This window comes from Pseudophryne corroboree, chromosome 6 (assembly GCF_028390025.1).
Source record: "Pseudophryne corroboree isolate aPseCor3 chromosome 6, aPseCor3.hap2, whole genome shotgun sequence".
Lineage (NCBI taxonomy): Eukaryota > Metazoa > Chordata > Amphibia > Anura > Myobatrachidae > Pseudophryne > Pseudophryne corroboree.
Genome location: NC_086449.1, coordinates 77,244,991 through 77,269,114, shown reverse-complemented (window position 1 = coordinate 77,269,114; position 24,124 = coordinate 77,244,991). Strand labels below are relative to the sequence as shown.

At 49.1% G+C, this 24,124-nt stretch overlaps 1 protein-coding gene across 1 annotated transcript in view; it reads right to left on the bottom strand.

Annotated features, from left to right (window-relative positions):
* The window catches only part of LOC134936242 (TLC domain-containing protein 4-A-like), a 171,670-nt gene that overhangs the window by 100,855 nt on the left and 46,691 nt on the right, over positions 1-24,124 (bottom strand). The window contains 1 exon segment of the mRNA XM_063931239.1: positions 7,220-7,278. Within this exon segment, the coding sequence (XP_063787309.1) occupies positions 7,220-7,278 (59 nt within the window).

Genomic DNA, 24,124 nt, shown 5'->3' with positions numbered 1-24,124 from the left:
CGGTACGTTTGTGTCGACATGTATGAGGAGAAAAATGATGAGGAGACGGAGTAGAGTGTCTGTAATAGTGTTGTCACCCCCTGGGGGGTCGACACCTGAGTGGATGTACTGTGGAAATTGCGTGACAGTGTCAGCTTTGTATAAAAGACAGTGGTTGACATGAGACAGCCGGCTACTCAGCTTGTGCATGTCCAGACGTCTCATATAGGGGCTCTAAAGCGCCCGTTACCTCAGATACAGACGCCGACACGGATACTGACTCCTGTGTCGACGGTGAAGAGACAACCGTGATTTCCAAATAGGGCCACACATTGCATGATTGAGGCAATGAAAAAAGTTTACACTTTTCTGATAATATGAATACCACCAAAAAAAAGGGGTATTATGTTAGTGAGGAAAAACTTCCTGTCGTTTTCCGGAATCTGAGAAATAAAATGCGTGGGTTTCCCCCCGATAACAATTGATCATTTCTAAAAAGTTATTGGCAGTATACCTTTTCCCGCCAGAGGTTAGGGTGCGTTGGGAAACACCCCCTAGGGGGGATAAGGCGCTCACACGCTTGTAAGAACAAGGGCTCTACCCTCTCTTGAGATGGCCGCCCTTAAGGATCCTGCTGATAGAAAGCAGGAGGGTATCCTAAAATGTATTTACACACATACTGGTGTTATACTGCGACCAGCAATCGCCTCAGCCTGGATGTGCAGTGCTGGGTTGGCGTGGTCGGATTCCCTGACTGGAAATATGATATCCTAGATAAGGACAGTATATTATTGCCTATAGAGCAATTAAAAGATGCATTTCTATATATGCATGATGCACAGCGGAATATTTGCCGACTGGCATCAAGTATAAGTGCGTTGTCCAATTATACCAGTAAAGTGGTCAGGTGATGCGGATTCCAAACGGCATTTGAAAGTATTGCCTTAAAAGAGGGGATGTACCCCAGGTCGCCTCTCAAAATAAGACGCCGTATTATCAGGCGCAGGCCTGGTGGGCAAGCGGACAAAAGGGTTCCTCTTTTCTGCTCGTGACAGAGGGAGAGGAAAATGGCTGCAGAGATCAGCCAGTTCCAAGGAACAGAAACTCTTTTCCGCCTCTGCCAAGCCCTCAGTATGACGCTAGGGCTTTACAAGTTCAGGCACGGTGGGGTCCCGTTCTCAATGAATTTCAGTGCGCAGTGGGCTCACTCGCAAGTAGACCCCTGGATCCTTCTGGTAATATTTCAGGGGTACAAATTGGAATTCGAGACGTATCCCCCTCGCCGTTTCCAAAGGTCTGTTTTACCGACGTCTCCCGCTGACAGGGAGGCAGTTTTGGAAACCATTCACAAGCTGTATTCCCAGCAGGTGATAATCAAGGTACCCCTCCTGCAACAGGGAACGGGGTATTATTCCACACTATTGTGGTACCGAAGCCAGACGGCTCGGTGAGACCGATTTTAAAATCTAAAATCTTTGAACACTTGCATACAGAGGTTCAAATTCAAAATTGAGTCACTCAGAGCAGTGATTGCAAACCTGGAAGAAGGGGACTACATGATGTCTCGGGACATCAAGGATGCTTACCTTCATGTCAAAATTTACCCTTCTCACCAAGGGTATTTCAGGTTATGGTACAGAACTGTCACTATCAGTTCGGACGCTGCCGTAGGGATGGTCCACGGCACCCCGGGTCTTTACTGAAGTAATGACCGTAATGATGATATTCCTTCGAAGGAAGGGAATTTTAGTTATCCGTTACTTGGACGATTCCCTGATAAGGGTAAGATCCAGGGAACAGTTGGAGATCGGTGTAGCACTATATCAGGTAGTGTTGCGGCAGCACGATTGGATTCTCAATATTCCAAAATCGCAGCTGGTTCCGACGACTTGTCTTCTGTTCCTAGGGATGATCCTGGACACAGTCCAGAAAGAAGGTGTTTCTCCCGGAGGAGAAAGCCAGGGAGTTATCCGAGCTAGTCAGGAACCTCCTAAAACCGAACCAAGTCTCAGTGCATCAATGCACAAGGGTTCTGGGTAAAAATGGTGGCTTCCTACGAAGCAATCCCATTCGGCAGATTCCACGCAAGACTTTCCAGTGGAACCTACTGGACAAATGGTCCGGGTCGCATCTTCAGATGCTTCAGCGGATAACCCTGTCACCGGGGACAAGGGTATCCCTCCTGTGGTGGTTGCAGAGTGCTCATCTTCTAGAGGGCCGCAGATTCGGCATTCGGGACTGGGTCCTGGTGGCCACGGATGCCAGCCTGCGAGGCTGGGGAGCAGTCACACAGGGAAGGAATTTCCAGGGCTTATGGTCAAGCCTGGAGACATCTCTTCATATAAACATTCTGGAACTAAGGGCCATTTACAATGCCCTAAGTCAAGCGAAACCCCTGCTTCAGGGTCAGGCGGTATTGATCCAATCGGACAACATCACGTCAGTCGCCCACGTAAACAGACAGGGCGGCACGGGAAGCAGGGGGGCAATGGCAGAAGCTGCAAGGATTCTTCGCTGGGCGGAGAATCAGGTGATAGCACTGTCAGCAGTGTTCATTCCGGGAGTGGACAACTGGGAAGCAGACTTCCTCAGCAGACACGACCTTCACCCGGGAGAGTGGGGACTTCACCCAGAAGTCTTCCACCTGATTGTAAACCGTTGGGAAAAACCAAAGGTGGACATAATGGCGTCCCGTCTAAACAAAAAACTAGACAGATATTGCGCCAGGTCAGGGGACCCTCAGGCAATAGCGGTGGACGCTCTGGTAACACCGTGGGTGTACCAGTCAGTGTATGTGTTCCCTCCTCTGCCTCTCATACCAAAAGTACTGAGAATCATAAGAAGGAGAGGAGTAAGAACTATACTCGTGGTTCCGGATTGGCCAAGAAGGACTTGGTATCCGGAACTTCAAGAGATGATCACGGACGAACCGTGGCCTCTACCTCTAAGAAAGGACCTGCTCCAGCAGGGGCCTTGTCTGTTCCAAGACTTACCGCGGCTGCGTTTGACGGCTTGGCGGTTGAACGCCGGATCCTGAAGGAAAAAGGCATTCCAGATGAAGTCATCCCTACCCTGGTCAAGGCCAGGAAGGACGTAACCGCAAAACATTATCACCGCATTTGGCGAAAATATGTTGCGTGGTGGGAGGCCAAGAAGGCCCCTACAGAGGAATTTCAACTGGGTCGTTTCCTCCATTTCCTGCAAACAGGACTGTCTATGGGCCTAAAATTAGGGTCCATTAAGGTTCAAATTTCGGCCCTGTCGATTTTCTTCCAAAAGGAACTGGCTTCAGTGCCTGAAGTTCAGACATTTGTAAAAGGGGTACTGCATATACAGCCTCCTTTTGTGCCTCCAGTGGCACCTTGGGATCTCAATGTTGTGTTGAGTTTCCTAAAGTCACATTGGATTGAACCACTCACCACTGTGGACTTAAAATATCTCACATGGAAGGTGACGATGCTGTTAGCCCTGGCTTCAGCCAGGCGTGTGTCAGAACTGGCGGCTTTATCATATAAAAGCCCTTATTTAATATTTCATTCTGACAGGGCAGAATTGAGGACTTGTCCTCAATTTCTACCTAAGGTGGTTTCTGCATTTCACATGAAGCAACCTATTGTGGTACCTGCGGCTACTAAGGACTTGGAGGATTCCAAGTTGCTTGACGTGGTCAGGGCCCTGAAAATATATGTTTCCAGGACGGCTGGAGTCAGAAAATCTGACTCGCTGTTTATCCTGTATGCACCCAACAAACTGGGTGCTCCTGCTTCTAAGCAGACGATTGCTCGTTGGATTTGTAGTACAATTCAGCTTGCACATTCTGTGGCAGGCCTGCCACAGCCAAAAATCTTAAAATGCCCACTCCACAAGGAAGGTGGGCTCATCTTGGGCAGCTGCCCGAGGGGTCTCGGCTTTACAACTTTGCCGAGCAGTTACTTGGTCAGGAGCAAATACGTTTGTAAACTTCTACAAATTTGATACCCTGGCTGAGGAGGACCTGGAGTTCTCTCATTCGGTGCTGCAGAGTCATCCGCACTCTCCCGCCCGTTTGGGAGCTTTGGTATAATCCCCATGGTCCTTACGGAGTTCCCAGCATCCACTAGGACGTCAGAGAAAATAAGAATTTACTTACCGATAATTCTATTTCTCGTAGTCCGTAGTGGATGCTGGGCGCCCATCCCAAGTGCGGATTGTCTGCAATACTGGTACATAATTATTGTTACCAAAAAATTCGGGTTATTGTTGTAGTGAGCCATCTTTTATAGAGGCTTCTCTATTATCATGCTGTTAACTGGGTTCAGATCACAAGTTGTACAGTGTGATTGGTGTGGCTGGTATGAGTCTTACCCGGGATTCAAAATCCTTCCTTATTGTGTACGCTCGTCCGGGCACAGTATCCTAACTGAGGCTTGGAGGAGGGTCATAGGGGGAGGAGCCAGTGCACACCAGGTGATCCTAAAGCTTTCTTTAGATGTGCCCTGTCTCCTGCGGAGCCGCTATTCCCCATGGTCCTTACGGAGTTCCCAGCATCCACTAGGACGTCAGAGAAATATGAAAAATTATCGAATTTTTTATATATAGGCCCCATTATCTGGCTGGCAGATACAGCCGCAGTCAGTCTACTATACAGAAAAAGGCTTTTAAGACTTTCAGCATGCCATCTAATACCAGAGGGGGGAGAAAGGAGGATGTCACAGTGAATAAAGAGCTCAGAGGGAAGTTCCTAAAGCATCTCTGCTCACTACATCATGCACCAGCATACCCTCCAACATGGCCAATTCCGTTAGGTACAAAATGCACTGTTTCTGGACTGCCTTGCCAGTAGCAGTTTCAGAGGTGGGACTGCAGCGAATTAATAAATAATAGGATTCATGCTTTACATAGTGTTACTTTGTACAGTGGTATTGTGTAAGACAGAGGTTCCCAAACGCGGTCCTCAAGGCACCCCAACAGTCCAGGATTTAGGTATGTCCATGGTTCAGCACAGATGGTTAAATCAAATTGACTGAGGTGCTAATTAAGTCACCTGTGGCCAAGCATGGATACATTTAAAACCTGGACCATTGGGGTGCCTTGAGGGCCACGTTTGGGAACCTCTGGTGTAAGATAAAGGTCAGTGTCTGACACATAGCACAGAGAACAGATAGTTGAGCAGTGAGGAGACATTTTATTGGCTATATTTCCGTTATTGGATGCATGTCATAAAGAAAGCAGTGGTTATAAAGAATATAGCAGCGACCTGTATTAGACTCACTCCGTGGGCAGACTGGACTTCTGTGACGGGGTTCCTTTCATTGCGACCTAGCACCACAACCAGGGACGGACTGGGACCACTTTTTGGCCCTGGCATCCGTGTGCGCGCCGCATGTGAAAGGGGGAACGAGATACGTAAAAAGGGACATGCGGACACTGCTCAGAGGGGCGTGCCGCGAGTCAGGGGACGTGGACTCGTGGCACGCCCCCTTATTGCTTAGCAACCGGACAAACTGTCACTACGGACGGCGGCAGGGGACAAACCAGAGAGCCGGAAGCTACGTGCGACCTTCCAGGCACTCTGTTGACCGGGCCGGCCCAATAGCCCACCTCCCTTTTTGGCATTTCCCAGGAGTACCAGATGGGCAGTCTAGCCCTGACCACAACTAACTCATTCACATATTTATTTCTTGTAGTCTTCCACTGTTCTTTCTCATTTGTTTCTGTCCCTGATTCTTGACTCCAAAAGTAGTAAAAAACCCCTACATTTATTAATGAACATCACATTTTCTACTTATCTACATCAGTAAATAACACTATCCCCAATGTGACCAGAACATGACATGAAAAAACGCTCTTAAAAAAGTGTTTGAAAATTTGTCATTTTTCTTCAATCCCGTTATGTTAATAATAGCGTAATAAATATAATACTACAAAATTGAATGTTATAAATGAGAGCTAGAGATATGTATCAAACATTGCAGATAGATAAAGCACCAACCAATCAGCTCCTAGCTGCCAGTTTACAGGTAGTGTTTTAAAAATGACATGAGATGATTGGCCGGTACTCCATCTCTCTCCACTTTATGTCTCTCCATGCTTTGCTATATCTCCCCAATAATCTGACCAAGGGTAACTAGGTAGAGCCTGTCATAGAACTGGGTCCCATTTCCACCCACCAGATAAGTGGAGAAGTTGCCCATGGCAACCAATCAGCTGCTATGTATAATTTTATAGAATGCAATTTATAAATGTTACTTCAACACTGATTGGTTGCCATGGGCAACATCTCTACTGGCTCACTTCTCCACTCTTTTCATTGCTTCATGAATAGTGAAGCGATTTACAATTTTCATTCCACAGTTACGCACAGAGGCCATTTTGAACAATCTGTTTTTGTGTTTTAAGTGCTCCTGTTGCCTACACATAGTAGAGGCAGCCATTTTGTGTGTGTTCCTAGACAAATATTCACGAAAATGCTGCCCACCAACAGTACCTGGTGAAAGAATATTGGCCCTCATTCCGAGTTGTTCGCTCGCAAGGCGATTATAGCAGAGTTACACACGCTAAGCCGCCGCCTACTGGGAGTGAATCTAAACATCTTAAATGTGCGACCGATGTATTCGCAATATTGCGATCAAAACCGAGTTAGCAGTTTCTGAGTAACTCCAGACTTACTCTGCCTGTGCGATCAATTCAGTGCTTTTCGGTCCCGGCTGACGTCATAAACACACCCAGCGTTCGCCCAAGCACTCCCACCGTTTCTCCAGACACGCCTGCGTTTTTTCCGGAAACGGTAGCGTTTCCTGCCACACGCCCCTAAAACGCCGTACATCCGCCCAGTAACACCCATTTCCTGTCAATCACAATGCGTTCTCCGGAGCGACGAAAAAGCCGTGAGTAAAATTACTTTCTTCTTAGTAAAGTTACTTGACGCATGCGCAGTGCGAACATTACGCATGCGCACTAAGAGAATTCTCACTGCGATGCGATGAAAAATACCGAGCGAACAACTCGGAATGAGGGCCATGGTGCATTCTCTGTACAGCCCTGCACAAAATGGATGGAGCTAAATAAACCATAATAATAACAATCACATTGGCTCACCCCATAAAATGGCTGCCACACCTGTTCCAAGTGAGTTGACAGGTCGCAATCCTCATAACTTTTAGTTAAGCCCACAAAATGGCTCCCTCCACTGTGCGTAGGCAACAACTACATTGTTAATTGCTGACATGTATATTTATAATTATTTAGAGGTTTCTTTTACCATAGACAAGGTAGCCGGAGGTGATTGCAATATTAATTCTCACTTGGAAAGGATCACCCCTAAAATGAGAAAAGGGAGATAAGAGGATACGTGTGAATATCTGAGACCTGAAGAGGGAGAGGAGAAGAATAGTCACACCTGAGAGAAAACACAATTACACAGTTCTATGGCCCTCATTCCGAGTTGTTCGCTCGCAAGGCGATTTTAGCAGGTTTGCACACGCTAAGCCGCCGCCTACTGGGAGTGAATCTTAGCTTATCAAAATTGCGAATGAAAGATTAGCAGAATTGCGAATAGACACTACTTAGCAGTTTCTGAGTTGCTCCACACTTACTCGGCATCTGCGATCAGTTCAGTGCTTGTCGTTCCTGGTTTGACGTCACAAACACACCCAGCGTTCGCCCAGACACTCCTCCGTTTCTCCAGCCACTCCCGCGTTTTTCCCAGAAACGGTAGCGTTTTTTCACACACTCCCATAAAACGGCCAGTTTCCGCCCAGAAACACCCACTTCCTGTCAATCACATTACGATCACCAGAACGAAGATAAAACCTCGTAATGCCGTGAGTAAAATACCTAACTGCATAGCAAATTTACTTGGCGCAGTCGCACTGCGGACATTGCGCATGCGCATTAGCGACTAATCGCTCCGTTGCGAGAAAAAAATACAGAGCGAACAACTCGGAATGACCCCCTATGTTCTAAAGCAGATGGGATTTTAGTGATAGATTTAGGGCTCACTCACATCCATACGCTGTTTCTGCACTTTACATCCGCTAACACCTGGGGAGCGCTTTACAAATTGGATAGCTCCCGCCATATCAAATGCCGGGCATACATTATGCAATTATCGGCTCAATCCACTGATTATTATAGGCTGATCAGGTAAATTATCGCATAGTGTGCGGCTGTGTCTGATCAGCGATAATCAGGCAGTCAGGCAATGGAAATCTTTCAACATGCCTGATTGATCCGACCATTGGGGGATGCATCTGTCAGTGTATGCACTGCTGCAGCCAACCGCCCGACGTTTCCAGTGTTCCTTCATAGGGGAGGAGTAGGGAAAGGTTTCCAGCCCAGGCAAGTAATGGTCATACACTGTGAAATATCTCACAGTGGGGGAGTTTTATCAAATCTTGGAGAACGATAAAGTTGAGAGTGATAAATTACTATCCAATCAGCTTCTAAACAACCTGGGCAAGATGTACTAATGTACATCGCCGCCCATCGCCACGATGCTGATCGCATATGTGCTTACATATGCGATCAGCATTGCGGAGGACAGCTCTTCCGATAAAAGCGGTCATCCGCGATGCGCAGAGGCTGCCTGACTTCCAGGATTCGGTCCCGGAAGTCAGTCTGCACATGCGCACGGTGGCGAGGGCAGGCGCAAGGCATGCTGGGAGGGATCCGATCGGATCCCTCACACAGCGCTGCGGAAAGAAGCCCAAAAGCTGGCGAACCCCTCCGCAGCGCTGACCTGGCGGCCGGGGGTTAGTACATTAGGAAAATGCGGTATACGGAAGTTTACCGCATTTTTCGCTTAGTACATCCCGCCCCGTGTTTGAAAAAAATGACGTGAGCTAACCGTTCGGTACCTTATCTCTCCAAGCTTTGATAAATCTCCCTCAAAGTATCAGCCAATCATTTTACAGGCTGTACAAGAAGAGTGCCAGATGCTGATTGGTTGGTACTTTATCTCTCTCCAAAATTTGATAAATCTCTCCCAGTGTATGGCCTTGATATCTGCTGGTTTCAGGCTATCAGAATGTCTGTTGGTCTGACAGACATTTTATCTGACAATGTATGCCCAGCATTAGACATTGACAGTCTATTACATGATAATGGTCACGATCAATATAACAGGGAATAGTAATCTGTGCCGAGGGCAGCGGTAGCGGAGCGAGGCACCTTGCCCGAACCATGGGTTCCCCATCACTTTACGAAGAAAACGACACCAAAAAAGGTAAAAACACACCTCATTTCGACCTTTTTCCATGTCGACCTAGTACATGTCGACCTAATGACCATGTCGACCAATAGTGGTCCACCAAATGACTGTCGACCTAATGACCCATGCCCATGTAAGGGGACAGAGACACAATGTGGCACCAGCAAGCAATGATCATGAAGAAAGAATAGTACCCCTTTCACACCGCACAAATAACCCGGTATCAACCCGGAATATTGCCGGGTCGACGCGGGTCGGCGCGCGGTGTGAAAGGGGCCTTGCCGAAATTGCGGGTCGCCTGACCCGGCAATTCAACCCGGGTATAAAGTAGTGTTATACCCGGTTTGAATACCGGGTCAGTGGCTGCGTAAACGGGTACCGGGTCGATGCGACCTGGGACCCGTTTACTAGATAGGGAGAGGCGGCGCGGAGATGAGCTCATCTCCAAATGCCACCTCCGCCCCCGCTGCCGGCTCCGCCCCCCCCCCTACTGCTATGGCAACCCGCCCGGCTTATTGCCGGGTCAGGGAAGCCTGCAGCAGCTGCCAATGCCGGATCCCACCTGGGAAGGACTCGCTTCCAATTCCCGGGTGGGATCCGGCATTGGCAGTGTGAAAGGGGTATTAGAGGGCTAATAACCCTGTATTGTTCTCTTCTGTTTATCTCCTCATACATATTTAATTGTTGTGTATCTGAGCAGCACACATGGGGGGTAATTCAGAGTTGATCGCAGCAGCAAATTTGTTAGCAGTGGGGCAAAACCATGTACATTGCAGGGGGGGCAGATATTTCATTTGCAGAGAGAGTTAGATTTGGGTGGGTTATTTTGTTTCTGTACAGGGTAAATACTGGCTGCTTTATTTTTACACCGCAACTTAGATTTCAGTTTGAACACACCCCACCCAAATCTAACTCTCTATGCACACATGTTATATCTGCCCCCCTGCAGTGCACATAGGGGGTCATTCCGAGTTGATTGCTCGCTAGCAAACGCTAAGCCGCCGCCCTCTGGGAGTGTATATTAGCTTTGCAGAAGTGCGAACGCTTTCATTGTAGAGCGGCTACAAAAATAATTTGTGCAGTTTCAGAGTAGCTCAAAACCTACTCAGCGCTTGCGATCACTTCAGACCATTCAGTTCCGGATTTGACGTCACAAACACCCCCAGCGTTTGCCCAGGCACACCTACGTTTTTCCTGGCATGCCTGCGTTTTTCCGAACACTCCTTGAAAACGGTCAGTTGCCACACAGAAACGCCCTCTTCATGTCAATCACTATGCGGCAGAAAGTGCGACTGAAAAGCATCGCTAGACCTTGTGTGAAACTACATCGGACGTTGTGAAAGTACGTCGCGCATGCGCATTGCGCCGCATACGCATGTGCAGAAGTGCCATTTTTTAGCCACATCGATGCGCAGCGAACAAACTCAGCTAGCTATCAACTCGGAATGACCCCCATGGTTTTGCCCAAATGCTAACAAATTTGCTGCTGCGATCAACTCTGAATTACACCCCATGGAGCAGCATAGAGAATGCACTGATCCCCAGCATGCCATATTTTACCTCACAGTTTGATTGCAGTTGCACTCAAGTCGGTGACTCTAATCCATTCTGTCCTCCCTACCACTGGGTCAGTAAAATGGTTAACTTTATTAGTGTTAATTAATTCCTGACACTGTGTAATTATCTCTTTTACATTTCCCCGTGTACTGTTTGTTCTCACCATTGTATTTAGTTGATACAATGGATTAGGCTTTGGGCCAGAGTTGCCGACCTTTGGGCCTTTGTCAGGAAACAAGTAATGGAATAAGGGCCTAATTAAGACCTGATCACAACAGCAAAATCTCTTTCTCTAATGGGCAAAACCATGTGCACTGAGGGGTGGGGGTGGGGCAGATGTAACATGTGCAGAGAGAGTTAGATTTGGGTGGGTTATTTTGTTTCTGTGCAGGGTAAATACTGGCTGCTTTATATTTACACTGCAATTTAGATTTCAGTTTGAACACACCCCATCCAAATCTAACTCTCTCTGCACATGTTATATCTGCCCCCCCTGCAGTGCACATGGTTTTGCCCATTAAAGAAAAAAATAAGATTTTACTCACCGGTAAATCTATTTCTCGTAGTCCGTAGTGGATGCTGGGTACTCCGTAAGGACCATGGGGAATAGACGGGCTCCGCAGGAGACTGGGCACTCTAAAGAAAGATTTAGGTCTACCTGGTGTGCACTGGCTCCTCCCCCTATGACCCTCCTCCAAGCCTCAGTTAGGACACTGTGCCCGGAAGAGCTGACACAATAAGGAAGGATTTTGAATCCCGGGTAAGACTCATACCAGCCACACCAATCACACCATATAACTCGTGATAGGAACCCCGGTTAACAGTATGATAACAATGGAGCCTCTGAACAGATGGCTCGCAATAACAACCCGATTTTTGTAACAATAACTATTTACAAGTATTGCAGACAATCCGCACTTGGGATGGGCGCCCAGCATCCACTACGGACTACGAGAAATAGATTTACCGGTGAGTAAAATCTTATTTTCTCTGACGTCCTAGTGGATGCTGGGTACTCCGTAAGGACCATGGGGATTATACCAAAGCTCCCAAACGGGCGGGAGAGTGCGGATGACTCTGCAGCACCGAATGAGAGAACTCCAGGTCCTCCTCAGCCAGGGTATCAAATTTATAAAATTTTGCAAACGTGTTTGCCCCTGACCAAGTAGCAGCTCGGCAAAGTTGTAAAGCCGAAACCCCTCGGGCAACCGCCCAAGATGAGCCCACCTTCCTTGTGGAAAGGGCTTTTACAGATTTAGGCTGCGGTAGTCCCACCGCAGAATGAGCCAGCTGAATAGTGCTACAAATCCAGCGCGCGATAGTCTGCTTAGAAGCAGGTGCACCCAGCTTGTTGGGTGCATATAAAATAAACAACGAGTCAGTTTTCCTGACTCCAGCCGTCCTGGAAATATAAATTTTCAGGGCCCTGACTACGTCCAGAAACTTGGAATCTTCCAAGTCCCTAGTAGCCGCAGGCACCACAATAGGTTGGTTCAAGTGAAAAGCTGATACCACCTTCGGGAGAAACTGAGGACGAGTCCTCAACTCTGCCCTATCCATATGGAAAATCAGATAGGGGCTTTTACAGGACAAAGCCGCCAATTCTGACACACGTCTGGCCGAAGCCAGAGCCATCAACATAACCACTTTCCACGTGAGATATTTTAAATCCACAGTCTTAAGTGGCTCAAACCAATGTGATTTCAGAAACTCCCAAAACCACATTGAGATCCCAAGGTGCCACTGGGGGCACAAAAGGAGGCTGAATATGCAGAACTCCCTTGACAAAAGTCTGAACTTCAGGCAGTGAAGCCAGTTCTTTCTGGAAGAAAATCGACAGGGCCAAGATCTGGACCTTAATGGACCCCAATTTGAGGCCCAACGTCACACCTGCTTGCAGGAAATGCAGGAATCGACCCAGTTGAAATTCCTCCGTTGGGGCCTTCTTGGCCTCACACCAAGCAACATATTTTCGCCAAATGCGGTGATAATGTTTTGCGGTGACATCCTTTCTGGCCTTGATCAGGGTAGGGATGACTTCCTCCGGAATGCCTTTTTCCTTTAGGATCCGGTGTTCAACCGCCATGCTTTCAAACGCAGCCGCGGTAAGTCTTGGAACAGACAGGGTCCCTGCTGCAGCAGGTCTTGTCTGAGCGGCAGAGGCCAAGGGTCCTCTGCAAGCATCTCTTGAAGCTCCGGGTACTAAGCCCTTCTTGGCCAATCCGGAGCCACGAGAATAGTTCTCACTCCTCGCTTTCTTATTATTCTCAGTACTTTGGGTATGAGAGGTAGAGGAGGAAACACATAAACCGACTGGTACACCCACGGTGTCACTAGAGCGTCCACAGCGATCACCTGAGGGTCCCTTGACCTGGCGCAATATCTTTTTAGCTTTTTGTTGAGGCGGGACGCCATCATGTCCACCTGTGGTTTTTCCCAACGGTTTACCAGCATCTGGAAGACTTCTGGATGAAGTCCCCATTCTCCCGGGTGGAAGTCATGCCTGCTGAGGAAGTCTGCTTCCCAGTTGTCCACTCCCGGAATGAACACTGCCGTCAGTGCTAACACATGATTCTCTGCCCATCGGAGAATCCTTGTGACTTCTGCCATTGCCCTCCTGCTTCTTGTGCCGCCCTGTCTGTTTACATGGGCGACCGCCGTGATGTTGTCTGATTGGATCAGTACCGGCCGGTTCTGAAGCAGGGGTCTTGCTTGGCTTAGGGCATTGTAAATGGCCCTTAGCTCCAGAATATTTATGTGAAGCGAAATCTCCTGATTTGACCACAGTCCTTGGAAATTTCCTCCCTGTGTGACTGCACCCCAGCCCCGAAGGCTGGCATCCGTGGTCACCAGGACCCAGTCCTGTATTCCGAATCTGCGGCCCTCTAGTAGATGAGCCCTCTGCAGCCACCACAGCAGCGACACCCTGGTCCTTGCCGACAGGGTTATTCGCTGTTGCATCTGGAGATGGGACCCGGACCATTTGTCCAACAGGTCCCACTGGAAAGTCCTTGCGTGGAACCTTCCGAATGGAATCGCCTCGTACGAAGCTACCATTTTTCCCAGGACTCGTGTGCATTGATGTACCGACACCTGTCCCGGTTTTAGGATGTCTCTGACTAGAGATGACAACTCCTCGGCTTTTTCCATTGGAAGAAACACTTTTTTCTGGTCTGTTTCCAGAATCATTCCCAGGAACAGAAGACGTGTCGTCGGGACCAGCTGTGACTTTGGAATTGAGAATCCAGTCCTGCTGTTGCAGCACTTCCCGAGAAAGTGCTACCCCCTTACCAACTGTTCCTTGGACCTCGCCTGTATCAGGAGATCGTCCAAGTACGGGATAATTAAAACTCCCTTCTTGCGAAGGAGTATCATCATTTCGGTCATTACCCATGGTAAAGACCCTCGGTGTCGTGGATAATCCAAACGGCAGCGTCTGGAACTGATAGTGACAGTCCGGTACCACAATCTTGAGGTACTCCTGGTGAGGAGGGTAAATGGGGACATGCAGGTAAGTATCCTTGATGTCCAGAGAGACCCTGTAATCCCCCTCGTCCAGGATCGCAATAATCGCCCTGAGCGATTCCATCTTGAACTTGAATCTTTTGTTATATGTGTTCAAGGATTTTAAATTTAAGATGGGTCTCACCGAACCGTCCGGTTTCGGTACCACAAACATTGTGGAAAAGTAACCCTTTTACTGTTGAAGGAGGGGTACCTTGATAATCACTTGCTGTGAATACAGTTTTTTGGATAGCCACCAACACTGCCTCCCTGGCAGAGGGAGTTGCCGGTAAGGCAGATTTTAGGAAACGGCGGGGGGGAGACGTCTCGAATTCCAGCCTGTACCTCTGAGATACTGTTTGAAGAACCCAGGGATCCACCTGTGAGAGAGCCCACTGTGCGCTGACATTTCTGAGACGGGCCCCCACTGTACCCGGGTCCGCCTGAGCAGCCCCAGCGTCATGCTGTGGACTTACCGGACGCAGGGGAGGACTTCTGCTCCCGGGAACTAGCTGTGTGCTGCAGCTTTTTCCCTCTACCTTTTCCTCTTGGCAGAAAAGATGAGCCTCTAGCCCTCTACTTTTCTGGGGCCGAAGGGACTGTACCTGATAATACAGTGCTTACTTTTGCTGTGGGGTAGCTTGTGGCAAAAGTTTTGATTTCCCAGCCGTAGCTGTGGAAACGAGGTCTGAAAGACCATCCCCAAACAGTTCCACCCCCTTCTAGGGCAAACTTCTATGTGCCGTTTTGAATCGGCATCGCCCGACCATTGCCGAGTCCATAACCCCCGTCTGGCGGCAATGGTTTTACATAGCGCTTATTAGTGATGCCAGTCGGCAAATATCCCTCTGTGCATCACGCATGTATAAGACAGCGTCTTTTATATGCTCTATTTTCAGCAAAATATTGTCCCTATCTATAGTATAAATAATATCCGACAGGGATCTGACCACGCAGCTGCCGCACTGCACATCCATGCCGAGGCAATAGCAGGTCTCAATATAATGCCCGTGTGTGTGTATATAGCTTTAAGGGTAGTTTTCTGCTTTCTATCAGCAGGTCCTTCAGGGCGGCCGTATCCGTGACGGTAGTGCCACCTTTTTTAATAAGCGTGTAACCGCTTTATCTACCCTAGGGGTTATTTCCCAACGTGACCTATCCTCTGGCGGAAAAGGGTACGCTGCTTAGAAATGATCAATTTCTTATCGGGGGAAGTCCACGCTTCCTCACACACCTCATATCAATTCCTCAGATGCAGGAAAACTACTGGTAGTTTTCTGTCACCAACATAATACCCTTTTTTGTGGTATCTAGGGTATTATCAGAAATGTGTAATACATTTTTCATTGCCTCAATCATGTAACGGGTGGCCCTATTGGAAGGTACACTAGTCTCATCGTCGTCGACACTGGAGTCGGTATCCGTGTCAACATCTGTGTCTGCCATCTGAGGTAGCGGGCGTTTTAGAGCCCCTGATGACATGTGAGACGCTTGGACAGGCACAAGCTGAGCAGCCGGCTGTCCTATGTCGTCAAACCTTTTATGTAAGGAGTTGACACTGTCACGTAATTCCTTCCATAAGTCCATCCACACCGGTGTCGACCCCGCAGGGGGTGACATCCCATTCACAGGCATTTGCTCCGCCTCCACATCATTATCCTCATCATACATGTCGACACAGCAGTACCGACACACAGCACACACACAGGGAATGCTCTGACAGAGGACAGGACCCCACAAAGCCCTTTGGGGAGGCAGAGGGAGAGTATGCCAGCACACACCAGAGCGCTATATATCACAGGGATATCACCTATAGAGAGTGTTTTCCCTTATAGCTGCATAATATATATATATTGCGCCTAATTTGTGCCCCCCCTCTCTTTTTAACCCTTTTCTGTAGTGCAGGACTGCAGGGGAGAGCCAGGGAGCGATCCCTCCAGCAGAGCTGTGAGGGAAAATGGCGCCAGTGTGCTGAGGGAGATGGCTCCGCCCCTTTTTCGGCGGGCTTTCTCCCGCTATTGTAAAAGTTCTGGCAGGGGTTAATAAACACCTATATAGCCCCTGGGGCTATATATGCTGTCAGTTCGCCAGCCAAGGTGTTAATATTGCTGCTCAGGGCGCCCCCCCCCCCCAGCGCCCTGCACCCATCAGTGACCGCAGTGTGTGGTGTGCATGAGGAGCAATGGCGCACAGCTGCAGTGCTGTGCGCTACCTTGGAGAAGACAGAAGTCTTCAGCCGCCGATTTTCCGGACCACCTTCTTGCTTCTGGCTCTGTAAGGGGGACGGCGGAGCGGCTCCGGGAACGGACGACGAGGTCGGGTCCTGTGTTCGATCCCTCTGGAGCTAATGGTGTCCAGTAGCCTAAGAAGCCCAAGCTACCACCACTTAGGTAGGTTCGCTTCTTCTCCCCTTAGTCCCTCGGTGCAGTGAGCCTGTTGCCAGCAGCTCTCACTGAAAATAAAAAACCTAACATATACTTTCTTCCTAGGAGCTCAGGAGAGCCCCTAGTGTGCATCCAGCTCAGCCGGGCACAGAAATCTAACTGAGGCTTGGAGGAGGGTCATAGGGGGAGGAGCCAGTGCACACCAGGTAGACCTAAATCTTTCTTTAGAGTGCCCAGTCTCCTGCGGAGCCTGTCTATTCCCCATGGTCCTTACGGAGTACCCAGCATCCACTAGGACGTCAGAGAAACATTGCTGTTGTGATCAGGTCTGAATTAGGCCCCCAGTCTCCAGCACTTACACCTGATTCAGCTGCTTTGGGATGAACTGGGCAGAAGGGTGACAGCAAAGCAACTTACAGGTGCAGCACATTTGTGGAAGCATCTGCAGGAGAGTGGGAAGAACATCCCGAACAATGGGGTCAAAATCAGACTGGATGGCGGCAGCGATCACAGTCTAAATTGGAGTGCGCTCGCGCAGCGTGCGCAGCCCGGTGAGATGCTAAAAGCATCTCAGGGCTGCAAACGCCTCTGCCTGATTGCCTTTGGTGGGGGCGCGGTCTGGACTGTTGCGGGGGTGGGTCGCGGCAGGCTGCGTGACGTCACTGGCAGGGAGCTACTCAGCGGGCGCAAAAGCATTGCGCTGTGCGATGCTTTTGCACCCTTGCGGGGGGGGGGGGGGATTAGAACCTGACATGCAGGGCGGACTAGCCCTGTGCTGGACGCCCCCCTGCATGTAGCACATCTACGATCAGATCAGAATTAGGCCCAATATCTGATTACCATTGTATAAATAATGGCTGGAATGTGCTGGGCGGTTATATCTGCAAAGGCGATTACTTTCAGGAGTCCAAAATTTAGATTAAATTTTGTTAAACAAAATGATTCAGTGATTTCTTTTTAATCCCCCATTGTGTATGTGTTCTGTGTTTAATTTCACAGTACACTGCCCCATCAATAGCCCTGTGCTCTGTCCCATGCTCCACACACCCCGCCTCGTCTCTATTCAACCCCTTCCCAGTACCCCATGGCCCTCATTCCGAGTTGTTCGCTCGCAAGGCGATTTTAGCAGTATTGCTCACGCTAAGCCGCCGCCTACTGGGAGTGAATCTTAGCTTCTTAAAATTGCGAACGAAAGATTTGCAATATTGCGATTACACACCTCTTAGCAATTTCTGAGTAGCTTCAGACTTACTCGGCATCTGCGATCAATTCAGTGCTTATCGTTCCTGGTTTGACGTCACAAACACACCCAGCGTTCGCCCAGACACTCCTCCGTTTCTCCAGCCACTCCCGCGTTTTTTCCGGAAACGGTAGCGTTTTTTCCCACACGCCCATAAAACGGCCTGTTTCCGCCCAGTAACACCCATTTCCTGTCAATCACACTACGATCGCCTGAGCGAAGAAAAAGCCGTGAGTAAAAATCCAAACTTCATAGCAAATTTACTTGGCGCAGTCGCAGTGCGGACATTGCGCATGCGCACTAAGCGGAAAAACGCTGCGATGCGAAGAAATTTTCCGAGCGAACGACTCGGAATGACCTCCCATGTTTGCATACGTTACCATAGTAATGTTGTTGTTGTGCTCTCGGCATCTATCATATATTGTGTAAGTTGTATTACTGCTGATTACTAGGCATCGATACGATCTGCCAGTTCCATGCAGAACTTACATCTACTGGTTGTATTCTTATAGATATTTTAATAATAAAGATAATATAACAAAAAAATAAAAAAATTATTGTACACTGAGACAATAAACGCGTATGTTGAGAAAAACTGGACAAATGGGGTGTTCTATACAGAGGCGTAACTAAGGGGGGTCGAGCAGGGCACGTGCCTTAGGCGCCTTGGCAGCACAGGGGGCGCCCGGTCTGGATCGGACCCCACCGAGAGATAAGGGGGGTGGTCTCTCTCCGTGTAATGAGGAGGAGACGGCGGCAGACGGAACAGCGTGAGCCGGGATATAACAGAAGAGGATAGCCTGCCACAGCAGCTTCTGCCGGGGCATGTGTGGGTGCGGGTGCTGCTGGTGTGGACACCGGCTGCGGGCGCTGTGGCGGTGCGCAGGCTGGTAACTGTGATGGCAGAAAAAATAAGAATTTACTCACCGGTAATTCTGTTTCTCGTAGTCCGTAGTGGATGCTGGGAACTCCGTAAGGACCATGGGGAATAGCGGGCTCCGAAGGAGGCTGGGCACTCTAGAAAGATCTTAGACTACCTGGTGTGCACTGGCTCCTCCCACTATGACCCTCCTCCAAGCCTCAGTTAGGTACTGTGCCCGGACGAGCGTACACAATAAGGAAGGATTTTGAATCCCGGGTAAGACTCATACCAGCCACACCAATCACACCGTACAACTCGTGATATGAAACACAGTTAACAGTATGAAACAATAGAGCCTCTCAACAGATGGCTCAACAATAACCCGATTTAGTTAACAATAACTATGTACAAGTAATGCAGATAAACCGCACTTGGGATGGGCGCCCAGCATCCACTACGGACTACGAGAAACAGAATTACCGGTGAGTAAATTCTTATTTTCTCTAACGTCCTAGTGGATGCTGGGAACTCCGTAAGGACCATGGGGATTATACCAAAGCTCCCAAACGGGCGGGAGAGTGCGGATGACTCTGCAGCACCGAATGAGAGAACTCCAGGTCCTCCTCAGCCAGGGTATCAAATTTGTAGAATTTTGCAAACGTGTTTGCCCCTGACCAAGTAGCTGCTCGGCAAAGTTGTAAAGCCGAGACCCCTCGGGCCGCCGCCCAAGATGAGCCCACCTTCCTTGTGGAATGGGCATTGACAGATTTTGGCTGTGGCAGGCCTGCCACAGTATGTGCAAGCTGAATTGTACTACAAATCCAACGAGCAATAGTCTGCTTAGAAGCAGGAGCACCCAGCTTGTTGGGTGCATATAGGATAAACAGCGAGTCAGATTTTCTGACTCCAGCCGTCCTGGAAACATATATTTTCAGGGCCCTGACAACGTCTAGCAACTTGGAGTCCTCCAAATCCTTAGTAGCCGCAGGCACCACAATAGGCTGGTTCAGGTGAAACGCTGACACCACCTTAGGGAGAAACTGGGGACGAGTCCTCAATTCTGCCCTATCCATATGGAAAATCAAATAAGGGCTTTTACAAGACAAAGCCGCCAATTCTGATACTCGCCTGGCAGAAGCCAAGGCCAATAACATAACCACCTTTCATGTGAGATATTTCAGATCCACGGTTTTTAGTGGTTCAAACCAATGTGATTTTAAGAAAAACTCAACACCACGTTGAGATCCCAAGGTGCCACAGGAGGCACAAACGGGGGCTGACTATGCAGCACTCCTTTTATAAATGTCTGAACTTCAGGTACTGAAGCTAGTTCTTTTTCTGAAAGAAAATCGACAGAGCCGAGATCTGTACCTTAATGGAACCCAATTTTAAGGCCCATAGTCACTCCTGCTTGCAGGAAATGCAGAAATCGACCTAGTTGAAATTCCTCTGTTGGGGCCCTTTCGGCCTCACACCATGCAACATATTTTCGCCATATGCGGTGATAATGAGTTGCTGTAACCTCTTTCCTGGCTTTAGTAAGCGTAGGAATTACTTCCTCCGGAATGCCCTTTTCCTTCAGGATCCGGCGTTCAACCGCCATGCCGTCAAACGCAGCCGCGGTAAGTCTTGGAACAGACAGGGCCCCTGCTGCCGCAGGTCCTGACTGAGTGGCAGAGGCCATGGGTCCTCTGATATAAATTCTTGAAGTTCTGGGTACCAAGCTCTTCTTGGCCATCCACGAGTATCGTTCTTACTCCTCGCCTTCTTATTATTCTCAGTACCTTTGGTATGAGAGGCAGAGGGGAGAACACCTAAACCGACTGGTACACCCACGGTGTTACCAGAGCGTCCATAGCTATCGCCTGAGGGTCCCTTGACCTGGAGCAATATCTTTTATAGCTTTTTGTTAAGGCGGGACGCCATCATGTCCACCTGTGGCCTTTCCCAATGGTGTACAATCCTATTGGAAGACTTCTGGAGGAAGTCCCCATTCTCCCGGGTGGAGGTCGTGTCTGTTGAGAAGATCTGCTTCCCAGTTGTCCACTCCGGGAATGAACACTGCTGACAGTGCTAACACATGATTTTCCGCCTATCGGAGAATCCTTGTGGCTTCTGCCATCGCCATCCTGCTTTTTGTGCCGCCCTGTTGTTTACATGGGCGACTGCCGTGATGTTGTCTGATTGGATCAGTACCGGCTGGTTTTGAAGCAGAGGCCTTGCTGGCCTCAGGGCATTGTAAATGGCCCTCAGATCCAGAATATTTATGTGTAGGGAAATAAACTGACTTGACCAAAGTCCCTGGAAGTTTCTTCCCTATGTGACTGCCCCCCAGCCTCAAAGGCTGGAATCCATGGTCACTAGGACCTAGTCCTGTATGCCGAACCTGCGGCCCTCTTGAAGATGGGCACTCTGCAGCCACCACAGTAGAGATACCCTGGTCCTTGGAGACAGGGTTATCAGCCTATGCATCGGAAGATGCGATCCGGACCACTTGTCCAACAGGTCCCTCTGAAAAGTTCTTGTATGGAACCTGCCTAATGGGATTGCTTCGTAAGAAGCTACCATTTTTCCCAGGACTCGCGTGCAATGATGCACCGCTACCTATTTTGGTTTCAGGAGGTCTCTGACTAGAGATGACAACTCCTTGGCTTTCTCCTCCGGGAGAAACACTATTTCTGGTTTATGTCCAGAACCATCCCCAGGAACAGTAGACGTGTCATAGGAACCAGCTGTGACTTTGGACTGTTTAGAATCCACCTATGCTGTTGTAGCACTTTCCAAAATAGTGCTACCCCGACTACCAACTGCTCCTTGGACCTCGCCCTTATAACGAGATTGTCCAAGTACGGGATAATTACAACTCCCTTTTTTTGAAGGAGTATCATCATTTCGGCCATTACCTTGATAGAACGCCCTCGGTGCCATGTACAGTCCAAACGGCAGTGTCTGGACTTGGTAATGGTAATCCTGTACCACAAATCTGAGGTACTCCTGGCGAGGATGGTAAATGGGGACATGCAGGCAAGCATCCTTGATGTCCCGGGATACCATGTAATCCCCCTCGTCCAGGCTTGCAATAACCGCCCTGAGCGATTCCATCTTGAACTTGAATTTTTTTATGTTCAAGGATTTTAAATATAAAATGGGTCACACCGAACCATGCGGTTTCGGTACCCCAACCCGAGTGGAATAGTAACCCCGTCCTTGTTGAAGTAGGGGCACCTTGAGTATTACCTGCTGGGAATACTGCTTATTAATTGCCTCTAGCACAGCCTCCCTGCCTGAGGGAGTTGTCAGCAAGGCATATTTTAGGAAACGGCTGGGGGGAGACATCTCTAATTCCAGCTTGTACCCCTGAAATACTACTTGGAAGAAACAGGGATCCACCTGTGAGCGAGCCCACTAATTGCTGAAATTTTTAAGGCGGCCCCCCACCGTACCTGGCTACACCTGTGGAGCACCCGCGTCATGGTGTGTACTCACAGGAGGCGGGGGAAGAATCTTGATTCTGGGAACAGGCTGACTGGTGCAGCTTTTTCCCTCTACCCTTGTCTCTGTACAGAAAGGAAGCGCCATTTGACCCGTTTGCTTTTCTGAAGCCGAAAGGACTGTACCTTTTTCTGTGAGGAAACCTGAGGTAAAATTATTTCTTCCCAGCAGTTGCTGTGGATACGAGGTCCCAGAGACCATCCCCAAATAATTCCTCACCCTTATAAGGCTCTCTATGCGCTTTTTAAGTCAGCATCACCTGTCCAGTGACAGGTCTCTAATACCCTCCTGACAGAATGGACATTACATTTATTTTGGATGCCAGCCGGCAAAATATCCCTCTGTGCATCCTCCATATATAAGACAACGTCTTTAATATGTTTTTATGTTTGCCAACTATTATCCCTGTTTGACAGGGTCACCAACCACGCTGCAGCAGCACTATCTGCAGGTCTCAGTCTAGTACCTGAGTGTGTAAATACAGACTTCAGGATAGCCTCCTGTTTTTTATCAACAGGTACCTATTAAAGTGGCCGTATCCTAAGACGGCAGTGCCACCTTTTTTGACAAACGTGTGAGCGCCTTATCCACCCTAGGGGATATCTCCCAGCGTAACTTATCCTCCTGGCGGGAAAGGGTACGCCATCAGTAACTTTTTTATAAATTACCAGTTTCTTAACGGGGGAACCCACGCTTTTCACACACTTCATTTATTCATCTGATGGGGGAACAAAACACTGCCTGTTTTTTCTCCCCAAACCTAAAACCCATTTATAGAGGTTAAAGTCAGAAATGTATAACACATTTTTTATTGCCGGGATCAAGTCCCGGATTGGATTGTGTATATGTCTCCACCTTGTCGACACTGGAGTCAGACTCCGTGTCGACATCTGTGTCTGCCATCTGAGAGAGCGGGCGTTTTTGAGCCCCTGATGGCCTTTGAGACGCCTGGGCAGGCGCGGGCTGCGAAGCCGGCTGTCCCACAGCTGTTACGTCATCCACCCTTTTATGTAAGGAGTTGACACTGTCGGTTAATACCTTTTACCTCTCTATCCACTCTGGTGTCGGCCCCACAGGGGGCGACATCACATATATCGGCCTCTGTTCCGTCACCATATAAGCCTCCTCATTCAACATGTCGACACAGCCGTACCGACACACCGCCGACACACAGGGAATGCTCTAAACGAGGACAGGACCCACAAAAGCCCTTTGGGGGGACAGAGTGAGAGTATGCCAGCACACACCAGAGCGCTATATACTGCAGGGACTAACTGAGTTATGTCCCCTATAGCTTTATATCTATATATATATAATGTATACTGCGCCTAAATTTAGTGCCCCCTCTCTCTTTTTTTAACCCTTGTAGACTGCAGGGGAGAGCCAGGGAGCTTCCCTCCAACGGAGCTGTGAGGGAAAATGGCGCCAGTGTGCTGAGGAGATAGGCTCCGCCCCTTTTTCGCGGCCTATTCTCCCGTTTTTTATGGACTTCTGGCAGGGGTATTTACCTCATATATAGCCCCTGGGGCTATATATTGAAATATTTTTGCCAGCCAAGGTGTTTTTATTGCTGCCTCAGGGCGCCCCCCCCCCAGCGCCCTGCACCCTCAGTGACCGGAGTATGAAGTGTGTGAGAGGAGCAATGGCGCACAGCTGCAGTGCTGTGCGCTACCTTGGTGAAGACTGAGTCTTCATGCCGCCGATTTTCCGGACCATCTTCTTGCTTCTGGCTCTGTAAGGGGGACGGCGGCGCGGCTCCGGGACCGAACATCAAGGCTGGGCCTGCGGTCGATCCCTCTGGAGCTAATGGTGTCCAGTAGCCTAAGAAGCCCAATCCGGCTGCAAGCAGGCGAGTTCGCTTCTTCTCCCCTTAGTCCCTCGCTGCAGTGAGCCTGTTGCCAGCAGGTCTCACTGAA